We start from the raw sequence: 24958 nt of genomic DNA on the forward strand, positions 1-24958 counted from the left end.
CCGTTGGCTCTTTGAAACTAACTCCACTTTTCGGCCAAGTTTCCAGTGTCCATCTTCCTAATGCCTCTCTCTCCCCCTGCTCTGTGCCTGTCTCTCCAAAGCTCTTGCTAATCTCTTAATGACTTGTCTTTTCCTCACACACCTCCTCCTGCCTTGAAAAACTCTAACTTGTGACTGCAATTCAGCCGCCTTCAGTTACTTTCAAAGACACCACTGTCTTTTTTGGATGCGTGTCAAGCCCAGCTCCATCTCCTCTGACACAGCCGGTCCCCAGCCTGAGTCATGCGCCTGCCTTGTGCTCCCACATCCTCCCTGTCCGAGCGCCCCAGCCCCATGGCAGTGACTCAGCCTCGCCTACCACCCAGCTCACTAACTCCTCCCCGCATCCCGACCCTGCGGTGCCAGGCTCCAGCCCCTGCCTGAAAGCTGCTTCCTACCATTTTACATAGAAATAAGAGTATTTATTTATTTCTTAAAGCAGAATCCCATTTCAGCAATCTCTTCATTCTGCCTAAATCCACATTTCAGGACTCAGCCACAAAACACTATGCTGACTTGACTGAATCATCCCAAGGGTGACATTTACACCTCTGCCCTGGACTATGCAAGCTCAGAGCTTGTGCTTGTAACACCCCATTATCAGCATCGACCTGGGGCTCTGGCTGGGTAAGGAAATGTAGGGGATAACCAGCAAGCTGGGAACATGCCAGGTCCAGACCATGACCTGAGGTGCTGCCTGCTCTCCAGCCTGCCACTGGGAAATCACATGCAACCTGGGTTTCAGTAACATCACCTCCCTGCGTGACACATGCTGAGGTGATAAAATCCACCTCCAGCCCCCACCAGGGCTTTTGTCGGCCCAGCAAGAGATGCTGGGGGCACATGGCTCCCTCTCAGAGCCCCAGAACGCTGCTGGGCACAGGCTGCCCCTCTTGCGTGCTGCTGCTGTGGCCAAGGGGAAAGGTGACTTGCCTTCCCCAGTTCCCTCTTTCCCTTCCAAACACTACAAACGTGCCCAACTTACTCCCGCACCATCACTTCCAACCGGACTGGGAACTGCCCACGTACAACTTGCTTTGCAGCTGAAGGGATCAGCCTTCCCTCTCACTGACTCCTCCCATCTAATTCATTCTCTCTCCCCGCACACGAAGTGCACACACTTTTACTGATTAATTATGCTGCATTTCGCTGTGGAGCCACATTACACAAAACATAATGATGCTGCACACACAGCACCAAGCAAGGCAAGGCAGCAGCAGCTTTAAACTGCTCTTACAGATTGTTCATGAGTGTCCTCAGCACTAGCCCAGGGCAGGAGAAATGCAGACTTGAGGCCACTGGCATGGTCCAGCTGAGCATCTTGAGCTCGTGCTGCCTACTAGGAGAGGCGAAGACTTGCTTAAACAGAGGCAAGAAACATGTCAGACTAAAGGCAAAGTGAGGATTTGCTCATTGCAAATGAGGTTCCAGAAAAGCAGGAGGACCTCAGCTCCCCAGGTTAGTTTTCTTACCTCTGCTGAAACTCTCTTTCCCAGTGGCACTGATACTGTCGGAACTTTCAGCAAATATGAGGTAAAACACTGATCGAGATGCCAATGAGCACCATTTTTCTTCAATGATGAAACCAGCTGTATTTTGGGAACGCTCTGGTGCGTGACTTGTGGCCTCCCTCTCATGGGAGACGAGAAAAGATGCACCGTGTGATGTATTACTAATTCGGATCTGAAACTGTCCTTTTTATAGTCAAAAAACTGTGCCTGTTCTGGCCACATTTATTTCTCAGCTGCCCCAGAACACTCAGAAAGGCACCTGGCTCTGCGTATCTCTCATCCCCTGGCTGAAACCTGAAGCTCATTTATTAACTGCAAAGCAAATGCATGGGCAAGTAGTATTTTTACTAAAAACCTCCCATGTGCTCTTATTCCTGGAGACAGCTCTAGTCCCCAGAGCCGCTCTGTACCCCTATGCAAAACCCTGCTTTCGCTTCCTGATCTTCCAGCCCATGTCTCTGTATCAATCACAAGTTATTACCCTCCCTGGTTGCAGCTCAGAGACCTACACAACGTGCCCAAAGGCCTACAAGCAGTTGCCAGAAGGCAATCATAGATCCATAGAATGGGTTGGAAGGGACTTTAAAGCTCATCCAGCTCCAACCCCCTGCCATGGGACACCTTCCACTAGAGCAGGTTGCTCCAAGCCCCTGTGTCCAACCTGGCCTTGAACACTGCCAGGGATGGGGCAGCCACAGCTTCTCTGTTCCACTGCCTCATCCCCTCACAGTAAAGAGGGTGAACACAGCACAGAAACTTAGAATGGAAAAGCCCTTCTTGGGGCAGGGGGGCTGCTGCCCCCCCACTGCAGGCACTGAGTCGTACAGCCAGAAAGCCAACAGGAAAACCCCTTATGCTCCATCTCATTAACAGACAGTGACATTTACCCTCACCATGCTCATTTCTGTGCTGGTTTTTGTTCTGTCTTCCATGTTCGTACTTCCCTTTCCTTGTATTACTACACGCAGATGTCCCTTCCCCAATTCTTCTTTCTTATTCTCAGTGTTCATCCTAGTTTCTCTCTCCTGGTTCTCTCAGAATGTATCTCCCTCTCCAGTTGTCCAAACACCACCCCCTCCTTAATACACAACAGTTTGTGCTCAGATGCAGTAATCAGAGTTGAAAGATCATCTCTCATGTGAGAACTTAAAATCTCCTGCCACGGAGAAGCTTCCCCCTGTTAAAGCTTTCAACCACCCTCAATCATTTCTATCACAGAAATAACCCTACCCAAACTACTGGTCTCAGAGCACACATTAGTGATGGAACAGTGCCCCAAAACCTGAACCACCTCCACACCATGTCCCCTGAGCAGGGTGAGTCACGGGGCAGCCCGCGGGGAGGTGTGATGCTGATTCTTGTTCTGTGCTCTGAGCCTGCCCCGCTGCCTGGGCGATGCTGCTGGCTAATGCTGCAGAGAAGCGTTACGGAAGAAGGCAATTACAAGCTCCTAGACACTGTGCTGGAAGTCCCAAGCAGCAAGCAACAAGAGCAGGTCACTGGCGACAGGATTAACCCTGTAAAGGTAAAAAAGCAATCTGAAGAGGTGTCAAGCGCCTTGGGTTTCTGCCAGCTCCAGCAGCAGCAGGGAGTGCTCAGCACCATGCAGGCTCGAGCTAGGCTATGTCCTCCCTCTTGGCGTTTAGGTCTTCCAAAAGCAAAACTTTCCATCTCCTCCTGCTCTTTGCGAGGCCTCAGCACTGTGCTCCTGACTCGTCACACCCTCCATCGGACCCTGCTGCAGATGGGAGTTGCCCTATGGGGACCAGTCAGCATTGCTTCAGGGAGAGAGAAGGGAAGGGGACGGTCCAATTTTGTTAATTTTGGCATTCTGTTTCACAAAGGTGGCAATGGGATCGTTTGGAGCATGGGGTTGGGTTGGGTTTTTTTGTTTTTTACAATATTTTGTGGTATAGCAAAGTTTTCACATCTCAGATTTGAAGAACTTTTATCGTACCTTAAATAGTAGGAAATAAAGATATCGAAAAAGAAAACAACATTTGCAAAACCACATAATATTGTAAAACAAAAAACAGATGGGACTTACCTGAGCCCCTAAGAGGGCACTGGGCTCTGCAGCGGAGGTCTGGGGTGGGTGTGACATCGCCAGCACAGTGCATGCCGCGGCATCGCACAGAGAGGCAGCCGGCGAGCCTGGGCTTTGCCGAACTTGAAAAGGAAAACAAAAGCTACGTCAATGATGTGCCCAAAGCCCTCTCCTAACCTGCTGCTCTGCGGGACATCCAGCACAGGAGCCTGGGGAGGTGCGGGTGGTGGCACTGGGGGTGCCGCAAGGCTCTACAATAACACAGCAGAGCAAGAAGCCGGAGACCTGCGCCTGCCGTGCAACTCGGGACGCCTTGAGCATCCAAATGTGTGTTTTGGTGGCAAAGCTCAAAAGCCTGAGCTGACCATCAGAGAGCACCACTGGGTTCCTGCTCTGCTGAAAACCTCATTCATCTTCAGCCACACGGTTTGTACCTGGCTCTATGCCCCAAGATCTACTTCCAGTCTAAGCCACCCTCCGGTTTTCTTTACCCTCAGCTATAGCTACTCAACGTTCCCGAAGACCTTGCTGATGGAAAGCTCTATGCAGAAAGCCTGTGAGATGCAATTGAAGGTGCTAGCTAATTTCTACAGTTTCAGAAGAAAAGCACAAGCAACAATCAGGTTTGTCTGCCAGGCTCTGACCGCTGCCACCTCCAACTGAAGCAGAAAAGACTCCCCAATATTCAACCAAAGTGATGGTTCCTAAAGCTGAGCACACACAAATGCATTTATCAGGGCGATCCATTCCAGGATGGGCAACAATGACTGTTGTGTTGTTATGACATGTTTCTGGGAACTTTCCTTTATTCCTGGTTGTATCTGTGTTGTGGTTTGGCTTGGTTTGGGTTTTGTTTTTACACAGACTCATTCTCTTGAGGACATTTCTACAGCAGAACATGGCTTGCATTACACCTCATTCCAGCAATCAGATCTCAGCCCAGTGTGTGTCCCGCTGACTCCAGAGGTCTCAGGACAAGCGGGTCCAACTGTAGGACTGGGACCTTAACTGTGAGCTCCACCATCCAAGCACCAAGCTAGGACTCAGTGTGTACAAGGCAATGCAGATGAGACCTCCCTTTGCTCTTTGTGTTTGCTTGGTTTTATATGTTCAATGATCCCTCATCCCTTTTTTCCTTACCTCATCTTTAATATTAAATCGTGATGGTTCTTGTCTGCTTCGGTTTGACCTCCTAACCCCATAAACATCAGGATATTCTTCCCACATCTGCAAAATAAACAGACCATCAGAAGGCCTGCTTCACCCCAATTGTTTGTGACACTTTAGAGAAGCTTGATGGTCAATGTTTTCTTAAAAACCAACATAAAACCATTAAGTAGCAACCAGTAGATGAACGCATTAAACAACTGGCTGAAAAGGATGATGATTATTTTGGGGTATTTGGCAACACTCTAAAGCAGCATCTTTCATCTCAGTATTATCTTCACAGTGGTCCATCTTTCCACCAGGGTACAAATTACTCTCCAGCTCACTGAGCATGAAGGACAGAGCATTGAGACACTCAGCCCTCTGCAAGCAACGGTGCTGAAGGTAAAGGATGCAGCACCTTCCACATGGAATGAATGGACCTACCGACTCAAAAGGACAATCCGCTGTTGCTAACAGCTTCCACCACAATTCCTTTCCACAGGGAAAGCCCCACCAGCTGCCTACAGAGCCCAGTGATGAGACATCACCTGCAGCAACTTCAGAAGTGAATTCTGTGGCCCAGCTGGATGGCAAATGGACCAGGACACCCTGTCCTTTAGTACGGCAAAGGGTGGTGCTGCCAGTCCTCCTGAATGCACTGATGCGAATGCGGTTTGGCAGCACAGGACACGTGGATGTGCAGAGCTGACACTGGGAATAATTGTGCTCTATTCACTGTAACCAGGCCCTAAATAGTTTAATACACTGTGTGTAACATGCATTTGCTCTTGCTGGATGGACAGGATGAGAAGGGGGAGACAAGAACTGATGCCCTGAGAGATGAATGCAGAGCTGTGTTGGTGACACAGGACGCCAGAAGATTTATGGGGCAGATACAAACTACCAACGTGCCTCTCAAACACATACACCAACAATGCCCTTCTCCTTCAGCACAGCTTATCCTCTTACAGTTTCCTAAACCTGTTCATTCTCCTTCTGCTTCTCTCTCTGTCTCCAGTCCTCAAATGTCTCTGCAAGCCACTGGCAGGAAAAGGAAATCAAAATACACTGGGAGATGCAGGAGCAACTTGGGATTGTGTGTGTGATCAATACAAGGCTGCAGCACAGCAGCTTTTCTGCTGCTGTTAAAGGAGTATTAAGATACCACTGTAACAGGCAGATTGTGAAGGTGTGTATCTGCTGGGCATGCGAGTACAGAGGGAAATTCACATGAAAGAAGAACTCAAAATACTCCCCGAAGTGTTCGAGGAACTTGTCGTCTTTTAAATGGCACAGGTTTTGGATGAGGGATCAGCTCCTATGACAGATGTGAACAGCACCTAATGCAAATTAACCTCACCTTCATGGGTGTATCTAGACAGAAATACAAAATAAACAATATAATGATTGATTGCATCGGTTATTCAAGGGCAACAGGTATCAACACGCCCAGGTTAGACCTAGCTAAGGAAAACACCCATTAACAGAGAAATTAAGGAAGGGAGAGGCTCTCTTATTAGAGGGCGCCCTGACCTTTTCATGTTTCATCATGCTAATTATCACCCTGGGTCTGGATGTGCTCCCTCATAAAGTGATTTTAATGTTCAGTGTTAGGGACAGGCTCTTAGAAGCCCACAGAGGAAGAGAAAACTTCCTTCTGTCCCCACTTACCAACAACAAAAGAGGACTCTGAATATTGCGTTACCACAACCGCCTTATAAATGCATCCTTCCTTGCCGGTCTGAACACAGGAGATTCATCCACAACCTGAATCAGCAGCCTAGAGATTCGTGAGAAGCTGGTAACAGATCACTTCTCCCTAGCAGGTACGTGAGGAGAGCAGGCTGAAAGCACTGATCTTCCTTCTTAGTCTTTATGTACATAGGAACTTTCTCCATAAAACTCACTCTTGCAGCCAGCTGTGCAAAGTGCAAACCACAGCTAAGAACAGGACACTTACACACCACAAACAAAAAATAACTGACCTAACCTGATTTTCCTCCCTCCAAGTAAACTCAGTTCACCCAGTTCTGCCTCCAAATGGCTATTTGGGCTCCTCTTCCTCACCTCACACTACACTGGGTTACTCAGGTGCCTCCATCCCTTGGCAAAGCAGGTACCCAAGGCACAGCTTCTGCACTGGGGAGCTGCCTTCTTTCTCCTTTTCTTTACTTTTTTCAAAGAGGAGATGAGAAAAAACAAAGTGGCCCAAGTCCTAGACAAGCATTCTCCTGATTATGTATCGCATATGGAAGCTTTACTACTTCTGAGGGAGAGGACAGACATGAGAGAGGAATGGAAAGACAGAGGGAGAGGATGAAATGACAGGCTCATGTATTAATGGCAGGCACCTGCCCCTTATTCACAGCAGTTCAGCCCCATCACTGCCTATTTGGTGCCCAAAGGACTGTCCCATCAAATACGTGAATTCCTGCTCACAAGGATGACTCCAGCAGGGCACAAAGCACACAGACTAAACAGCCAGTGAGTGACTTGGAGACAGCAGAGGTTGGAAGCTGTTTGGTCAACATGCAAAGTGGCAGGGAAGTTGAAGACAGCTTCGTTAAGGTCCTGCTGTCTGCCCCTTCGTGGTGCACACAGGAGTAACACGGCTATGCAGTGGGGGCAATACCTTCTTAACATCTGCTATCCTTTCCTTCTTAGAGGCCGGTTTTTCTTTGGTTTCAGGAGGGGTCTGCTGGGATTTCGAATCCATTGATTCACTTTCAGATTCAGACTGACTTTCAGAGGACTCCGAGCTGCTGTTTGACTCGCTGCCCTGCTCGCTTTCAGACTGGCTTGCAGAGTCAGAGCCAGAGGCTTCTTCAGATGCCGAGTGGCTGATGGTAGAGAAAGAAGAGATTACATTTTAACTGTACTGTCACAGCTTTAAAACGTGCAGTGAGCAACCCCTGAGCCATGTCCAAGCTCCAACAACAGGCTTGGGATAGCCTAAATGTGAACTGTGAGGTCCCAAACAGATAGCCTGCACTGGCATTTTGAAGCACAAGCAATTCCTTCCCAGAACAGGCAATGAACACATGGTAAAAGTGCAGCCTCAAAAATCACTGCCCAGTGTGTCCTGCTCTTCAACCACGCAAAAAGAGAGTGGCAGTACCATAAAGAGAAGCATCAGCAATACAGCAGCACAGGCCCTATGGGAGGATCTGGCTCACTCAGGGCAAGCAAAAATAAGGTATATTGGGAAATTGAGCATCCAGAGACTACCCTGCTCTATTAAAGATGAGCAGCTGCTCTAGCACGGCTCTACCCTGCATCCCAGTACAGCCAATAGTTCAAAACTCAGCCATCCAACTTCTGAAAGACTCCAGCATCAAATATTGTAGGCGTAATACTATATATTATAGTGAAAAATATGTTTCTTGCAAAAGGAATATATTCAGCAACAGAGAAGCAGAAAGGACCTTATCCAGGCGTGTGGCTGGGGCAGTTCCTGTTTCAAGGGTTACACCAATGCAGACTGAGTTTCTCAGGTAGTCAATAATGGGAAAGCAGAACATCAAGTAGGTGTATTTATTCCCCTCGCCTTTACATTAAAATATTTACATTAATTAAAATTTACATTAATATACAGAATAGTCATTTAAATGCAGGCTACTCAACTAAACAGTAAGAGGCTAAACTATTTTAGGTGGCCAAAATACTCCAAATACCTTTGCCCTACCACTCCAACATCTGTTTTTCATTTAAACCCCAATTAAAGAGAACTGAAAACTCACTGTAACATGCACATGGTAGTAAGGCAGCATTACAAATCCCACTGTCACAAACAAAACGGAGTGTGGCAGTACCGGTACCACGAACTTTTTGAGTGAGGAGCATCTCTTTCCAAGGCAGCTCTTGATCTGCAGCTGGGTGCTTTTGTTAGTATGTCAGGGTGTGCTGCGGATACATCATCGTGAATGAAGAGCTGGGAAAGCTTTGCAGAGGGAAAACACGTTTTTCTCTTTTTTCTCCTTTTGTGCAAAATTACAGCAGTGGGATACATGAAAGGCTCTGCTCAGGTTTCACAATTCGAAAAAGAAGTAATGCAAAGACAAAAAAGCAAAAGCATGTGTGTAATTCCATACAATTCCACAGCGATCGACACACACCGTAGTGACGGCATCACTAAACTCAGCTACTATTCATCGGTATGTGCAGGTAGGGAGAATCCACGCCACGGCAATAAGTTTTCCACTCTCGGATATGGAACTGTTAGAACCAACGTGAGCTCTGCGGGCCCCAGGAGCTGCGGCACCACCGGGCGCTCCCGCGGCGCAGCTCCCGGCTGCTGTCCCTCATGGAGCGGGCAGAGGGCAGCAGCCGAGCGCCGCGGGAGCCCGTTCCAACCTCCCAGCCGCCATCTTACAGCCACCCCTCTCCCACCATCTTGCGAGGGGAATTCTGTCAGGGAGCGCTGCCGCACCACTCAAGGAAACGATGCTCCAGCAGCGCTGGGTACAGGCAGTTCACAGGGGCAGAGGCTCAACCTCTGAGAGACTGGGGTCTGGAGGCATCTGAACCTCTCTTATCACGACATGAAGCGGCAACATCAGCCTCTGTTCGAGTCATGTTGGTGTCCCATGGGGATGCACGGAAGAGAAAGACACTTTTCTTCATTCAGATTTATTAGGAATAGTTGGAATAAACTGTAATAACCCAGGCCACACTGCAGCCAGACAGCTTTGGCAGTACTTGTTTGGAGGCAGAACAGTCATTACTGGCCTCCTCCCACTCTAGAGCTCTTTGTTTCTCAAGGCCCTGAGCTTGATTTCAAGGACAGGACACAGCCTTTCTGCACAACAGGAGGCACAATTCACATGCTTTATCCACAACATTATCTGGACATGATAATTCTTTTTTTTTCTAGATATAAACTCTGTCATCCTAAAAGAGGGTGACTTCTCCAGCAAGAGACAGATGACATCCACATCTGCATACAAGAAAGAAACGTAGATGAGAAGTGGTATGTCCTTTCGAAGGCTGTTGCGAATAATCCTTTTATAATAAACAACCTGTTATGAAGGCAAAAGTGTATGTCCTTGTCTCTTTTTTTATTCTATCAGTGTAGAAAGAGAACTGAAAAGCCCAATTCCATAAAATAATCCTTTATCACTGAAACAATCAGGAAGCATTTCTACCTGCCAACAGAGTAGAAAAGATCAGAACTCTGTATGTCATGTCAGGCTGTACATAACCAGAGATTTAAGTCCTCTTTTCAGAAGCTATTTTTGGAATATGCCCTGCTTTAATGCCCCTAAGTTAACATCCAAACAAGACCTACTTTAAACCGTAGGTAGGGGATAAGCTATTAAGTGTTACACAAATCACAATTCAACCAGTCCACCCTCCTCCAAATTCAACAGAAAAACCCCTCTGAACATCAAGAAAGCTACAGTTGGACCATTGGTAACTGCCTTGAAAGTGAGAAACTCCTATAAAAATTGAGATCTGTAAGACTCAGCCAAGTATGTTCCCCTGGTTTCTAAGAAATCCTTCAGGCTACAATTCTGTTTTAATTAAGAGCCTGCTCCTGACTTGAGAGGGAAGAAAACCAAATCATCCCTTACCAAGAAGGACACGTTCCTTCCAAGAAATAACTAGCTGAGCGGCAGCGATAAGGCCCTTTACAATCAGGCATCTAAGCTTACACAGCACTTACAGAGCGCCCAAAGCCTCCAGCCTTAGTGTTTAATTTTGCACGTATGATTTCTTTTTATAGGGGAATCATCTTTGCTAACAGCCACAAAACATTTTCTAAGCTCTTCACAAGTACAAACAGTAGATATGTTTGCAAGAGGTGCAAGACAAGCTGAACAAATGACCCAATAGACATCTCTCAAACTGAGAGCTGACAAGGGAATGGCTCTGACTGGGACCATTCTGCCCCAGAGTTTAAAATTTGGCTTTTGATGAACAGAACTGGAATTTACCCAGGGGAATAAAGGAGGATTAATGACCCAAGACCCTCCCAGAAGCCAAGCTCCTCCTAGCTTTAAGAATCCTTGGGAACACTTTAAATCTAAACAAGTTTGAATCCCAACAGCTTCACACGCTCAGCAGGACTCGCACCAGCAAGAGGGAGCTGAGAGACAGGCTGTCCCCTCTCCACTCACCTTCACTTGTGTCAGCACCGACCTGGGTGCTGAACCCCTCCATGAGCCACTCAAACTTGGTAACACATCAGAAGACTGAGCCACAGAAACAGCAAAACAGGTCCCTGCCAACTTATTGAGCAAAATCAGGACCAAACCATGACAGGAACCAGGAACAGTGCAGTGTGTTAGATTTGGCAGCACAGACAAGTTGCAGTGGAGAAAATGGGCAAGCAGAACCCCAATTTAAGGGCAGCAGCAAGCCAACTGCTCATTTGGCCATGACCAGGTCCTCAGTGCTCCCCTCTGGCAGAGGCAGGCCAACAGGCAGCCAGCAGCTCCAAGGCTCCAAGAGAACTCCTGCCACATGGCACTAACCACCCAGGGCATAGCAGCAACTGGCTATAGTGAGCAGGACACTGTTGGTCTGGAGAAGGTATCTGTCAGGTCCAGCTCTGCCAGGAAAAAGGGACTCTTCAGCCCCTGCAGCTCTTCAGCAAGGGCTGCCAGCCTCACAGAAGATGCTCACACACCAACTCAGCTGGATCCCGTCTTGCTGTTAAACGTTTCCTTTGAGTATCTGAGCTATAAATGTGATGTTCCCTATGATAATATATACACATATATGAAATGCCTACATGTATTGCAAATGAAAACAAGCACCGTCTGATAACATTGATGCAGGCACTCAAGTCACACAGTAGCTGTAAAAAAAGCATTAAACCACATTAAATTCCACGTCGAGGCTAAATAAGACAGGGAGAGAAACACAAGACCCCTTCTAGCTATAGATAATTGAATGAATAGGGGTTAACATTTGGTAAAGAGGAGATAATACCACAGAGGACCAAGAAGAACTTCATGGATCTATCTCCCACCTTGGGAAATAAACCTGGGCAAATGCTATAGTAAGAACAGATAATGCCATACAGACAGTACATGGAATTTGCAGGAAAGCCAAATGAACAGCACTGAGATTGGGATACTGGAGATAAATACATTCCTAGCGGGGTTTTGGGAGGTTTGTTTGTTTTGGTTTGGGGGTTTTTTGTTTGGTTGTTGGTTTATTTTTCTGTTTGGTGGGGTTTGGGAGTTTTTTTGTTCCTTTTATTTTATTCTAAAAGTCTATTTGCCTGCCCCCCAAGGCAAAGGCTTTCTGACTGATAAGAACTGGGAAGGCTCAGTCGGTTCAAGAGCTTTTCCCAACTTACTTCCTGCAGGAAAAAGTGGAAACAGGGGAAGGGAGTGAAGAAAAGTATTTCTGCTATGCCTAGTATCCAAACCCATGGGATGGTACATATTTCTAACCATTCTCTGTCTCAAAGCAGGAACTCACACTAGGATATAAACATAGCCAAGCTCTTTATACTGCTCAGAAACAAGTCTCAAACAACTCTGAATACTCAGAATTTGGCCAACTCTGGGCAGGCTTTCAAGGGGCACAAACACACACACCCCCCAAGGCTTCCAGATAACCAACCTGCCCTTCAAAATACTCAGAAAAGTATTTCTCCAGCCTCATTTTGTGACCTGCAACTGTCCTAAACAGGCAAGTGAGAAGGGTCACCATGGAGAATATACACTTCTTCCACATGCGACTGCAAACCTTGCTCGCAGAGGTTGGGTGTTAACTGCATTTACACAGCACTAGGCACAACAGGGCCGTGGAGCAACTGGAACAACTGAGGGATTATGCACTCAGCAGGTATCCTATCTAAATAACCATCTGAATTGGGGGTTTCCAGCAGGTTTCCAGCCTATTCCAGCCTCCGCTGCTTGTCCCAGCGCAGGACTCCCAAATGCCAAAGCAATCCTGAGCACACACTGAGCTAAATACATCCCTTCGTGCTCTGCTGCAGATCCCTATAAAGCACATTGGGCTATCTTGAATGACAAGTATTTTCCAAGAGTGGCTTTGTTTTTTTCCTCCACTACAAAGACAGCACACTATGCTTGCAGCAGCAAGCAAAACGAGCAGTTCATTCATAACTGGGAGAGCTGGCTCTCTGCTTTCTGATCTTTGAGCCAGCGGCTGAAAATGCTTGGGATGTTTAGTCAGAGCAAAACCCCCACCATCAAACAGCACAGGGACAAAAGGAGTCAAGACCTGTCTGCTTGATTAAGGAGAGCTATTGAGAATCTCCAAGGGCAGCATCCTTCCCCTTCCCTGCACAGAAAGAGAAGACAATGGCAGTTCTCAGGGGTTTGAAAAGGGTTTCCCTCCTTCCCTCCCCAGGAAGGCAGCAGTGTTTCAGCAGCCCACGTTCACCAATCACCAGAGCACCCACTACCGAGAACCTCCTCACACCTTCCCCACGGCTGACACAGGGTTAACCTGCCAAGCTCCAGCCACAGCTTCTGCTCTTACTCTTTGTAAGGGACATGTATATGCATAGGTAGGAGTGGGAACTGGAGCACAAACACACTATTTTGGTTTAAATTAGTACAGAAAGGGTGATTGTTGTTTCTCCCTTGACATTTGCAAACTTCCTTTCAGAGCTAACAGATGCAAGAAGGGTAGTAATAAGTTAATTTAGGACCCAAAATCATTCATAAGAACGGGAAGGTGCACAAATCCCTTTCTGGTTCAGAAGAGGGGAGAGCCTGACCTGGCCTGAGGGGTTTATGGCAAGTGACTGTTAAAAGCTGGTTTTAACCAAGAGATTTAAGGCTCTGCATTAAGCCTCCTGTTTTACAGACAGCACTCAAAGCTCTCAACTGGCGACAACTCTGTAGTTAAGAGCAGAGGTTCCTCCCCATGAAAGAGATGCAACTGACTCCTATAATTAATATATTAGCAGGTCTATTAAGCCATCTATACCTAACAATAAAACTTGCAAGAATCATGAATAGTTTCAACACAACTTTTTCCTAAGGAGTCAGGTGTTCTGGAGTTGGTGGATTCTTGCCCTTGCAACACATCTGTTCATAGCCGGGCTGAGAAGCCTTCAGCACCCTGGTGCTGGGCAAACGCACTCCACAGAAGCCTGCCAAGATGAAACACCACACAAGTGATACCAGCACAATACCAGAAGGGAATCTGAGATCACTGTTTCAGACTTCTAATTCTTCTTTAACCTTAGAAGTCAAGGCCAGAAAAACACGTACACTACAGTGCAGATTATCTCAGCCATCAGCACTTTGCTGCTTATTATATCCAAAAGACAGCCCCTGCTCTAAGAAAAGGAGGCATTAATAGCATGACAGACTCACAAAACCTTCACTGCAAGTCACTAAAAGTATGACTTTTTCATCTAGTCTTCTTTGCTTTAATTTCAAGGATGCTTTAAGGAGATAAAGGCAGACTTGACAAGCACACCACCAACTTCAAATGGCATTTCAGCACCCTTTTCCGAACAAAAACACACCAAAAGAGTATCTATGGAAGACCATTTCAGTAGAACAGTACATCCTCTGCTAGAAGGCTGCTTACATCCAACTACAGTAATCCAGGCCCTCCCCCAGTGCCATTCTGTTTGTATTTATTTTCCTTAAAAGAGATGAGAGAGAATGCAGAACAGAGTCTGTCTGCATCCGTTCTCACCACCTTCCTGAGCTGGATTGCAGCTAGGGGCAACGCGAGATTTAGAAGCTTCTCTATCTTCAGAACTGATAACGTTGCCATCCCTGCTGGAACTGTTGTCTGAAACATGAAACTGTGGATACACACACCTCCAGGTTACACATCAGGGGATGCAATTTCAGCATAAGCTGCCAAACCCACCCAAAGTAGGTTTAGCTAAAAGAAGCAAAGCCATAGCATCAGAAGCTTCAGTCCCTACGTTCCTGCTCACAGTCCCAGGTACTTCACTACAGGCTAGTCTCACTGCAACTGGCACCCTCCTCTCCTCCTTAAAACTAGAGGTGAAAGCCTGAATAAAGAGATTATGCCAGTGCCACAATTTCTCAGAGACAGGCTTAGCAACACAGTAACCTGCTAATCATATGAAGAGCTGAGTCAAGGAGTGAAATGAGAAGACAAAGATGGGAACTGGTTTCCCCCTATACCAAGTTGGAAATTAAAATTAACCACCACTGACTTCCTGGCCCTCCCTCTGAAAGCTCTAACACAAACCTCACAGTGGAAACGTTTGTTTTGATGCAGATGCAGGGGTGGTTCTGTAGCCCAAATGCAGGCAGCCACAGTGCTCAAGACACACGTGTGAGATCCTGTGTTCTCAGAAGTGCCATCCCCCAGAGAGGTCAGGGTACAACACGGTGGCATTGCAACGTGATTTCTCCCTGAGCCATGGGAGAGTTCGGCTTCAGCCCACAGGAAACAGGGGAAGGTGCAGATAAGGGCAACTGTTGCCCTCCAAGCACAGCAGGTGAAACGTCAACCCAGCAGAAAGCGGAACAGGCTCTAATCGACAATCTCAGCCACGTCAACTTCTCTTGGCTGAAGGCACCAGTAAGTTTAGGCAGGAGCGGTGTGGGAGCATGCGTGCAGCCATGTGCACACAGCACAGCAATGCCCCGGCAGCAGCACACGCTGCGTGCCACAGCAGCATTTCTCAGGGTTACAGAATTACCCAGGTGAGCCCATTATTCCTATTTTCCCATTTTTATTCAGCACAACTTTATTCCTTTTACCCATTTTTATTCAGTCATGCGTTTAAAGAATATATACAAATTGATTAATTCGTTTAAGATGTTTAACTAAAAAGAACAATCCAGAAGAGATTAAATTTCAGCTAAATGTAGCTTCTTGCAGTTGGAGAGCCCTTTTTTTATAGCAGTGTATATATGGTATCCGTTCCTGGCAGCAATCATAGAACAGGAAACAAGAGAAGTTGAAAGTCTCAGAATGGTGCATTCGTAATTAGATGAGACATTTCCTTCAGAGGGGAATGTGAAACAGAAGTAACAAAGCAAACCAAGAACAATCTCCTTTGTGCTGCACGCGGATTACATCATTATTCATACAAATTCCTTGCACATTATTCCTTTTGTGCCCTGCACTGATCAAGCATTTTCCCTTTTCAAAAAAGCCTCCGGACAGTTTAATAAAGGGTTAAAGCTTAAAAAGGAGGGGAAGAAACCCTTGTGAAAGAATCCGGCAGTGCAAATGAAACTGAAAGAGGCTGTACATACGTGATGGCCACAACAGCTAAAAAATAACCCATCCAACAGCTAAAAAAATAACACAAGCAGCTAAAAAATAACCATGAGTCTGGATTGAAAGTTGAAACTGTAGCGAAGAGGCATTTTAATGTGTTTAACATTTCCACTCAGCTCAAAGAAAACCAGTTGCAAAATGCACATTGAAATCAAGAGAGAGTTGTAGTGATTTAAGGATGCTGAAAGCCGTAACGCTATAAAAAAAAAAGCCCCAGATGCTCCAGGAATACTACGATATTCTGCGATTCCTTTTGAAGTTTAAAAAAAAAGGGAAAAAAAAATAAAAGCCACACCAAAAATAACCCCGCTCCTTTTGAAGTCACCCGCTTCTCAAAATAGCCGTCACTATTAAAAACAAAACGAAACAGAATAAAAGCTGAGAGAGGAAGCAAAGGCACCGCGGCTCCGTGCCCAAGTCCATCCCAGCCGAGCCGGGGCAGGCGTGGGAGAGGCCGTGCGGCGCGCGCAGCCATCACGCGCAGGCACGGCTCTGCCTCCACGCCAGCCGCTGCCTGTTACCAAGCGAGCGCAGCCAATGGCCGTTCCCAGCCAGCACAAGATGGCCTTTGAACTCCCCACCAGCAACTTCCTGCTGTTTTTAGAGTACACACAGTGCAATGCAGTATGTCTGTCAGCTATGCGGCACAAAGGAACAGCCATTTTGTGACTGAACTGGACCCGCACCAAAATGCCAGCCAGTGCAGCCTTCCCCTCTCCTTACACGGGGAATTGGGGCTTCCCGAGTGCTACAGAAACAAGGGAGGCATGCCCACTGCTCTCATTGGCACCCAGGGAGGGCAATTTATGTTTAACATCTTCATTTCTCTCTTCCCCCCCCCCACCTCAATCTCGTTCGTATGTAACTACATCTTCATAAAATGGCTGCCACGTAGAAGGAGGGTGTTGTGCTCTGCGAAGGCTGCAGCACACGCTGCAGAGCGCTCTGCCTCTGTGAGGTGGCCACCCAGCAAAGAAACGCCATTTCAGACCTCAGACTTCCAGCTCTCTCAACACAAAACAGCCTGGGATCTAACCCACCACAAGCTTTTCCCCCCCCCAAAAATGGCATTTTAGTGCTAGAGAAGCTAAGAACTGGATACAGATGCAAAGGGTTTATTCAGCCCTGCAGCTTCTGTGGCAGAAACTGTTCCCCCAACAGGGTATTTAGGAGCAACTGCCACAGATGCAGGCCAGGGGAGACCAGAACAACGCACCCACCATGTGTTACCTCCTGTGCTCCACAGCATTCACCCCTGGACTTGAGGGGGACCCCATCATCCTGCCTCTCACCCCTGCAGTTCACATGAGGGTTGCACCATGGATGTGCCCTCTCGCACCACCTGCCTTTCAGAAACGCAGCGCAGAAGATGCTAGAAAACACACCAGGATTTGGTTCAATTATTTAATGCGAGTCCCAGATAACACAGGTGGTGGTTACCAGTAACTGCAGCACACCAACTTCTATCCTAGGTGGAGAAAGTTGCATGGAATCAGCTTCAAGTTTGGGAAGATCTACTGTCAATATACAGTGCATACGTGTTGCTGTTCAGCTAGGAAGGCACCAAGTACACCCCTCAGCTTACAAACTGTGGAGTTAACACCATTTCCCCTCTCCAAGAATAATCACCTGGTTTGGGGCAATTCTCAGGTATTTCTGTTTATTCAGCATATGCCTTTGCATTTTGATAGGCCTGGAAAAGTAGGAATCAATTCCAAACGTATTCCCCAGTCAGGACACTAAGATAGTGTACATGAATTGTATTTTCTTCTCCTTTAACACCTTTCTCAGGTCCTGCATGCCTGCTTCTCCAGCCCAGGTGAATGCCATCAGATACATCTACCTTCAGCACCACCCAGGCCTCCCACCAGGGAGCAGGTAACAGGACTTCGCATATTCCCATGGATGCTGAGATGGTCTCAAGTGGGGGAAAAAGCTGGCCAGCAACACGTGAAGTGCAGACTTGAGCGTGTTTCTGGGCTACAGTAAAGCAAAGGGGTGGCTTGACTTCCTAGAAATCATTTCCCCTACAACTTCAAGGCAACCTCAGGAAGTAAAGCCCATTTTGTGACATTCAGCTGACTCACAGCTCAGAAATAAGCTCGACAGGGCTGGCTTACAAATATCCTGTGCTCGATTGTTCCCACACTTCAGGTGCGTGGATGTTACCCACAGCAACTTTCTTTAGAGATAAAAAACTGTGCAGGGCAACCTCACCCAACAGGGGTTGCATGGAAATCCATCAGTTACAATAAATCACCTTTCAATGAACACACCAAAAGCACACGAGACACTATGCAAATATAAAACCCCTAAGGACAAAAACCCCAAAGGTCTTCTTTCTGTGCACACACTGCTAGATGTCTCCAATTTCATCTCCTGTTTAGCATAATATTTCTAACACCGAGAAAATACCTTCATTTAGATTTCCTGAACAAATTACACCTCTTACTGCTCTTGCAGATAATCTTCACTTAAACAAGGCATAAAGACTTAAATAAGCTGAATCATAAGTCATCATTTTTGAAATCTGACTTTTTAAGCAATATTCTGTGTGCAGTCTTCACAGTCATACCAAGAGAGCCTGGTTGGAAAGTCTGATGTATTTGATGTATAAACTGCATTATTATAAAAGCTCTGTATAGGTGCTACATGTAAAGCTCCAACAGTCCCTGGGGCTAATTTAGTAGTTAATAATTTCAAATGAGACAAACTTACCCATATCCATTTTAGAATCTAAAATGTGACTGCGATTTGAATGCATCCAGAACAGCAGCTGAGTTTAGGCTGGAAGGCTACAGTAATTTGATAATACATATATTCCCACAGCATTTCAAGTTTGTGTGTTTAAGGAAGGTTAAATACTGGACATCAAGAATACTATTCAAACACCTGCAAACATCACATAGAGCACATGTGATACAACAGACAGTTCAGAATTCTTTTTTATTGATGTTGGTTAAAAATGACCGAAGACAACACCAGAGAAAAATAAACAGGCCACGATTCCATTAACAAAATGCAAAGCTTAAATGTGTTTACAAACTAGAAAAATAAATGCAGAGAGTTTAATTTCCAATTCTCAAAAAAACCCCGACCCTTTAAATACAAAATGAGCAATTCAGTAATTATACTTCTGCATTCCCAGCAAACAAACAGCTCCAGCATTTCAGAGTTTCCCCACATCAAGGCTAAGTTTATAAAAATCCGTAAAGAATCTCATTCCTCAACAAAAGTAAATAAAAACACTCTGAGCAAAAAAATACATTAAACGAGCAAGCAAAAGCATTTGGAGCCTCTGGTGAACAGTGCCAGTGTTATATTTTATGATCTAAAATGCTACCATCAGCAGGAGAAAGTCTGGGTAAATTGTATAAAAATACTCTAAAATACCTGAAGAAAATCAAAGTTCCACAAGCTCAAATAAAAATTTGAAGTAAGGGCTATGAGACAAACAGGCACTTTCCAGTTTATATTTTAAAACAAGCTTTTTTTCATTCATGTAACTTTTTCTTGTGTCTATTTACTATAATTTACTACTCCAGCAGGCTTCTGTATGGCCCTCAGTTAAAGTTTAGACTTCTGAGATTCTTCAAAGAAAAATTTGCCTTGTATGTAAAATGGTGCAATGCAGCAATGGCTAAACCGACAAGGTCATTTTTCACAGCACAAAACCCCTAAAAACTGAAATTCCAAAGCTGGAAAAACATAATCCAGAGGAAAGGGCTGCCCTGAATGAAGGTATGGTACCTTTTCACTATGACATGGGCCCTTAAGTCACAACACAACTTTCAGAAATCGCTACCAAAAAAAATTAGGGTGTGGCATGCTAACAATCTCAAGGTCATTCCTTAAAAAGGAAGGAAAAGGAGGAAAATGTAGTGGCTGAAGCACTGACAGTAACCCGAGGCTGTCACAGGGAACAGGGGATTCACAGGTTTTACCAAAAAAAAAAAAGAGGAAAAAAAAAAAAAAAAAAAAAAGAAAGTTGATAGATCATACCTCGATGCATTGCTGTGGACTGAACCCTCCTCTCCTTGGCTTTTGTCCTTATTTCTCATCATCTTTTTATTCTTTAATATTAAGAGGGGGTCAGGGGTGTCTGTCTGCTTTGAAGTCCTGTGCCCAGGTATTTACTGTCAAAAGTTGAAAGAAAGGTAAGGTCCCAGTTCGTTTCACTGCCTTTCATTAGCAGGAACAAAGTCCTGACGCTGCAACGATATTGTTGTAACAATACACAACACTGAGCAACACGGCAAAACGGAGATTTCAAACAAATCATCGGTTTTCCAAGGAAAATCCGAGAATAAACACAGCTGAGGAGCATCCTGCAAACTTTCCCAAAGTAACACTGGATGCAAATAATCTCTGTATCTTATTGCGTCATCCCAATACAGCTCAAATAGGTCGAAAATCAAAGTATTCAAAACGATAGAAATGTACAAATTATGATTATTAATTGCTCACCTACCTGATCCATGCACCACCGCCAGGACCAAGTCGATATTAGTTTCGGGTAGTGGAAAAACATTAGATCCAAAATATTTAGAGTTATAATGAGAAAATACAAATTTCAAAGAATGAAAAAAAATATATATTCTAATCCCAAAAAATATGCTGCAGAGAAAGCAAAAGAAGCGATAATTAGTACAAAAATGTCCGGGGCAAAAAGCTCATTAGGAGAGCGCACAAAAATGGAGGTACGCCATGGCTTCTAAGCTGGAAAAACAACGACCTGGGCTCTCTCCACGGCTTCTTCTTTCCAGCAAGGCACGAAAAGGGAGCCCTCAAAAGCTGCTTTTCTGCCCGAAAAAGGTCCGCTCAGCCCCCGATCAGTGCCTAGGAGAGGCGAGGGGCTGTGGGGGCCCCCTGAGGCTGCCCGAAAGTTAGGGAAAGTTGCGTAAAGTGTTGGGGAAGGCACGGAGCTGAGCGCGCTCTCTCTAAGGCACAGCCGCCATCTAGAGCTCCTTCCCAGCTCTGAGCTCTGCCTTTGATTGACACTCTCTACATTTACCCCACAACTCAGGTGATGTACCATAGACCCACCCCTTCATTTCTACCAAAAAAAGAGATAGCCTCCACCTAAAGGGTGCCTGCTACCCCCACAGCCCTGGCTTCTTCCAACTACCCCAGCTGAAGGGGCACCTTAACCCCATGTGGCTCAGGCACCCTTTTGAAACCAGAAAGAAATGGAATTTGTGCCTTTTGTTTTAAAGATTTGCTAAATATTTCAGTGCCTGGGCTAAAATTACTTCCTCCCTGGACAGGAAGTGGTGCTGTTACAAGCCATTTTGAAAGAATGGAAGTGGAGCTAACAGCCATGCAGCCAGCACCAACCCACCTTGGGGGTCACCCCACCCAAGGGGTAGCTTTTATTCAATTCAGGGGCAATATCCCCAGACAACAGCTCTTCCCTTCACCACCCAACACTTGCACTTCAAGCTTGGGACAAGAGCGGCACCCGCTCCCAAGAAAGCCCCACGTAGCTCAACAACCCCTCCAGCTCAACAGCGCCTCCCTAGTGGTTTCCCCCAGCACCAAAAATCCAACAGCTACACGATTTTCATCAGCCATGGGAAGGCACAAGCGTAAAGCAAGTCTGACACCATTAAAACCAGCATTTCCAACTTGCTTTCTTAACCCATTCATGTTCATCTACAGATTTTAACACAACAGATTAATTTAAAAGCCATGTAATAGCCAAGCTGCGCAACTGGACATCAAGTGCCATCTCCAACACAACATCCTAGTATTGAGAGGATGCATTCCAGAGGAAGTGGGGGAGATCCAAGCATCCCCCAACCTCTTGTATTCTGACTACCAGTTGTCTTCCCACAAGCCACAGACTCCTAGAAGCACATGGACAACTTGCCTATATGGAAGCATCACAACAGGACAGTAGAATTGGGCAACGGGGGACTTCTGAGGCAGGAGAAAGGGGATAATGGGCCAGTTTGGGCTTCTACGGGGACATCCATGGCACAGCACCCCAACACCCTGAAAACACTGGCTTCTACCAGCAGAACAATGAGTCCCCTCCAACTCCTCCACACACTTGCCCTTCACATCCTCCAACAGCCCACATCAAGGGGTTTGAGTAGCAACGCTCTGTTGCCACAGTCCATCTCACAGATTCATTACTGATGATTCACAGCAGACCCCTTGCACCTAAATGACAACAACTCTAAAACACAATCCAAGACTATTCCAAGCAATTTTGCATAACACTAAAGAAATCTGCTCATCTGAATGGGGATCCCTTTAGGTTGGTCCCAGTATCTATCTCCACCATATAACACATGGCAAAACCAAACTTGAGCAAGCGTGCATCATCAAAACGGTTGGATTAAACAGGTATGATCAATTCATCATGGCAAAGCTGGATATTCACAAAGAAGCCTGAGCAAGCCAAATGGTTAAACACACACAATGGGTTTCTGTTTGTTTTTAAAAGCAAACACCCAGGATATCTCAGCACCAGCTCTGCCATCTTGGCCCTCCAGCAGAAAACAAAGACAACTATGAACCTCAGGTGAAACAGACATAGGAAGGTTGCTAAAGCTTAAGTATCTGACCCACAATTAACTGGAAAGGAAATGGGTTTGTGAACATTAGAACCATTTAAAAACTCATTTGTAAAGGTTGACATGTCATCTGTAGCAATATCAAAAATAACTCAATTTTTCCTCATCAAATACATTGTACAGTATCACAGAGCCAAGTCCACGTTCAATAGCAGCGAGGCAGATGGGACACACTCACAGAACAATTTGAAGACCAAATAGGCTGCTTAGGAACTATATTGTCCGGAAAATCTGTTGCAAAGTTTCTATACCCATACACAACTCAAGCAGCACACCTAAAAAGTTACCCAAAACATTCAGGTACTCCTTTATTGTCATATTTGCCTGGCCTTCAACTGCCATCAATTCCATCTGAAAATAACTTCAGAAAGTTCAGCAGAAGTATCCTGACAATAGGCCAAGTGCTGAAAACCCCCCTAACATCAAGCACTTGAATGAACAAACCAGCGAATAAAAATTCATTGGAAGTCATGGCAAAGTGAACATAATTTGCAAATGAAAACCGCATTTTAAATCAAATGTAACACCAAATTTTACCTTGCCTTCAGTGCTTAGCAGCTAAAACATTCCACACTTTAATAGCAACCAAAACCATCCCCCACTTCAATATCAACACAGTAAGAAAAAAAAAATTAGCCAGAAAGGAACAAACACAAAGCATGAAAGAAACCAAAACCTTTTATTAAGTCACTTAAAAATATATATATATATATATATATAAATATTACATTTTCTCCAAAGGGGTAGCACCAGATCTCTTACCCACTGAATTTGCCTGTAACGCATACACAACCAGAGCAACATTTTGCCACCCAGTCCTCAAAGAGATCCATCATTGGATAGGCACTGAGAGAGTCCCCTCATTAATTCAAGTGCAAAGTCCATTTGCCAGGATGATCACAACCCAGATCTTCTCTGGTTTAAGAACACGAGAGTCCACGCTTTAACATCCTTTTCTTGGACAGACACATCACAGCACTCATGCATTAGTCCATTTTCTCAACCTCTCAATCAACAGTGGAACTGCCATCTTGGTGTCTCATTCGTAGACTCCTTTTGACACTCTTCAGCTGATTGGATTCTTTATGGAAAATTAAAAGAAAAATGCTGTTGGAATACAGATCATATCTTTAAACTAAGACATTCAACTGCTGTACCCTGAAGATAGTTTCAACATACAACTGATGCTTCATTCCATATCACACATTCCAGAACATCTACTTTTATCATGAGCAATGTCAAATCATTGGTTCAAGAGTAAAAATACAAACTTTAAGCAAAAAAAAATTAAAGAAGTAGGGGAGGAATGAGTAGAAGTTCAAGAACCCTTGCAGGCTCCATAAATTCCATTTGGAATTTCTCCATAGTGTTTTAACACTAGAGAAATCTGATAGTGGGAAATCTGACATGTTTGCTCTGGCAACCATCTTTATTGGACCGACCCAGCTGCTGAAGCTGACACTGCTTAGTGGAAAACAAAGTTTGTCATAAGAAGCCAAATTTTTTAACTACTGTCCATGCTCCTTTCTTCAAAGACATAGATCCAATGTAATAGGCATGAAAACTGTTTTCCTGTATACAGATGCTGACTGGAGACAAGACATGGCACCCTCTTAACCCAGCTTTCCAGCTCATGAAAGACAAAACAGTGCAACAGCAAACACACACTTACAAGAAACAAAATGACTGATTTAGTTACTGGTGGGAAAACATGTGTGAGAAGTCTGATGAAAATGGTTACAAGTTACACTAGTTGCCTTTAGCAAGGCCACCATACTACTCCTGATCCATATTCCAAGTTTACTCTTTATAGAACAGCAGCCAAGCCCACACGTGAGTGACAAACCAAACTGATCAAATGACTTCCACATGGATAAGTAAGAATCCCATGTTCTCATCTTTAAGCTTTCTTCCAAGAAAAATAAGCTCATGTATGAGAAGAACCCAACAACTACTAGTCCTCCTAACGTGCAAAAATCAAGTACAAGAAGTTACTAAGTGTTAAGAAGATGATTTTCAAACCAATCCTAACTGTAGAAGAGACTGACAAACAAAAAGGGTTTAAAACGTCTTTGTGACTCTGAGTATCTGCACTTAAATGTCAATTTATTCTTCTGAATATGTACAGCTTCAAGCTCATTTTAGTCTAAAAGCCAACCGCACCACTATGTCCTCCCCCTGATAATCCTGGGCAGATTCTTACAAGTGAGGCAGAAATTACCCACAGCACAGCAAAAATCCGTGGAGCCATCTAGTGGGCTCCGCTTCCTCATTCCAGTTTCCCCATTCTCATTTCGAAATAACCAGTTACAGCAAAGCAAAGAGCAATGGAACCAGTGCAAAGCCTCAAGCTGACTTTCACAACTGTGCCTATGTCCTGTATTATATTCCTCTATAGACTTCCTTGTTTT

At 45.4% G+C, this 24958-nt stretch overlaps 1 protein-coding gene across 11 annotated transcripts in view; it reads right to left on the reverse strand.

Annotated features, from left to right (window-relative positions):
• Positions 1-24958, reverse strand: part of CHD2 (chromodomain helicase DNA binding protein 2) — a 70005-nt gene that overhangs the window by 32676 nt on the left and 12371 nt on the right. For 6 of the 11 annotated variants that reach the window (XR_003993022.1, XM_030496669.1, XM_030496664.1 and 3 more), the window contains 4 exons: positions 20435-23628; positions 19966-20099; positions 7379-7586; positions 4738-4824 (listed from right to left, as the gene is read on the reverse strand). Coding sequence is in view for 9 of the 11 variants with exons in the window: in XM_030496669.1 (XP_030352529.1) it covers positions 4738-4824; positions 7379-7586; positions 19966-20027 (357 nt within the window). In the remaining 2 variants the exon portion in view is untranslated. Of the gene's footprint in view, positions 1-3597; positions 3740-4737; positions 4825-7378; positions 7587-19965; positions 20100-20430; positions 23629-24958 lie in introns of those variants that run through there. The other 5 variants (XM_030496665.1, XM_030496668.1, XM_030496670.1 and 2 more) reach the window with 5 other exon arrangements.

Source organism: Strigops habroptila, chromosome 9 (genome assembly GCF_004027225.2).
Source record: "Strigops habroptila isolate Jane chromosome 9, bStrHab1.2.pri, whole genome shotgun sequence".
Taxonomy (NCBI): domain Eukaryota; kingdom Metazoa; phylum Chordata; class Aves; order Psittaciformes; family Psittacidae; genus Strigops; species Strigops habroptila.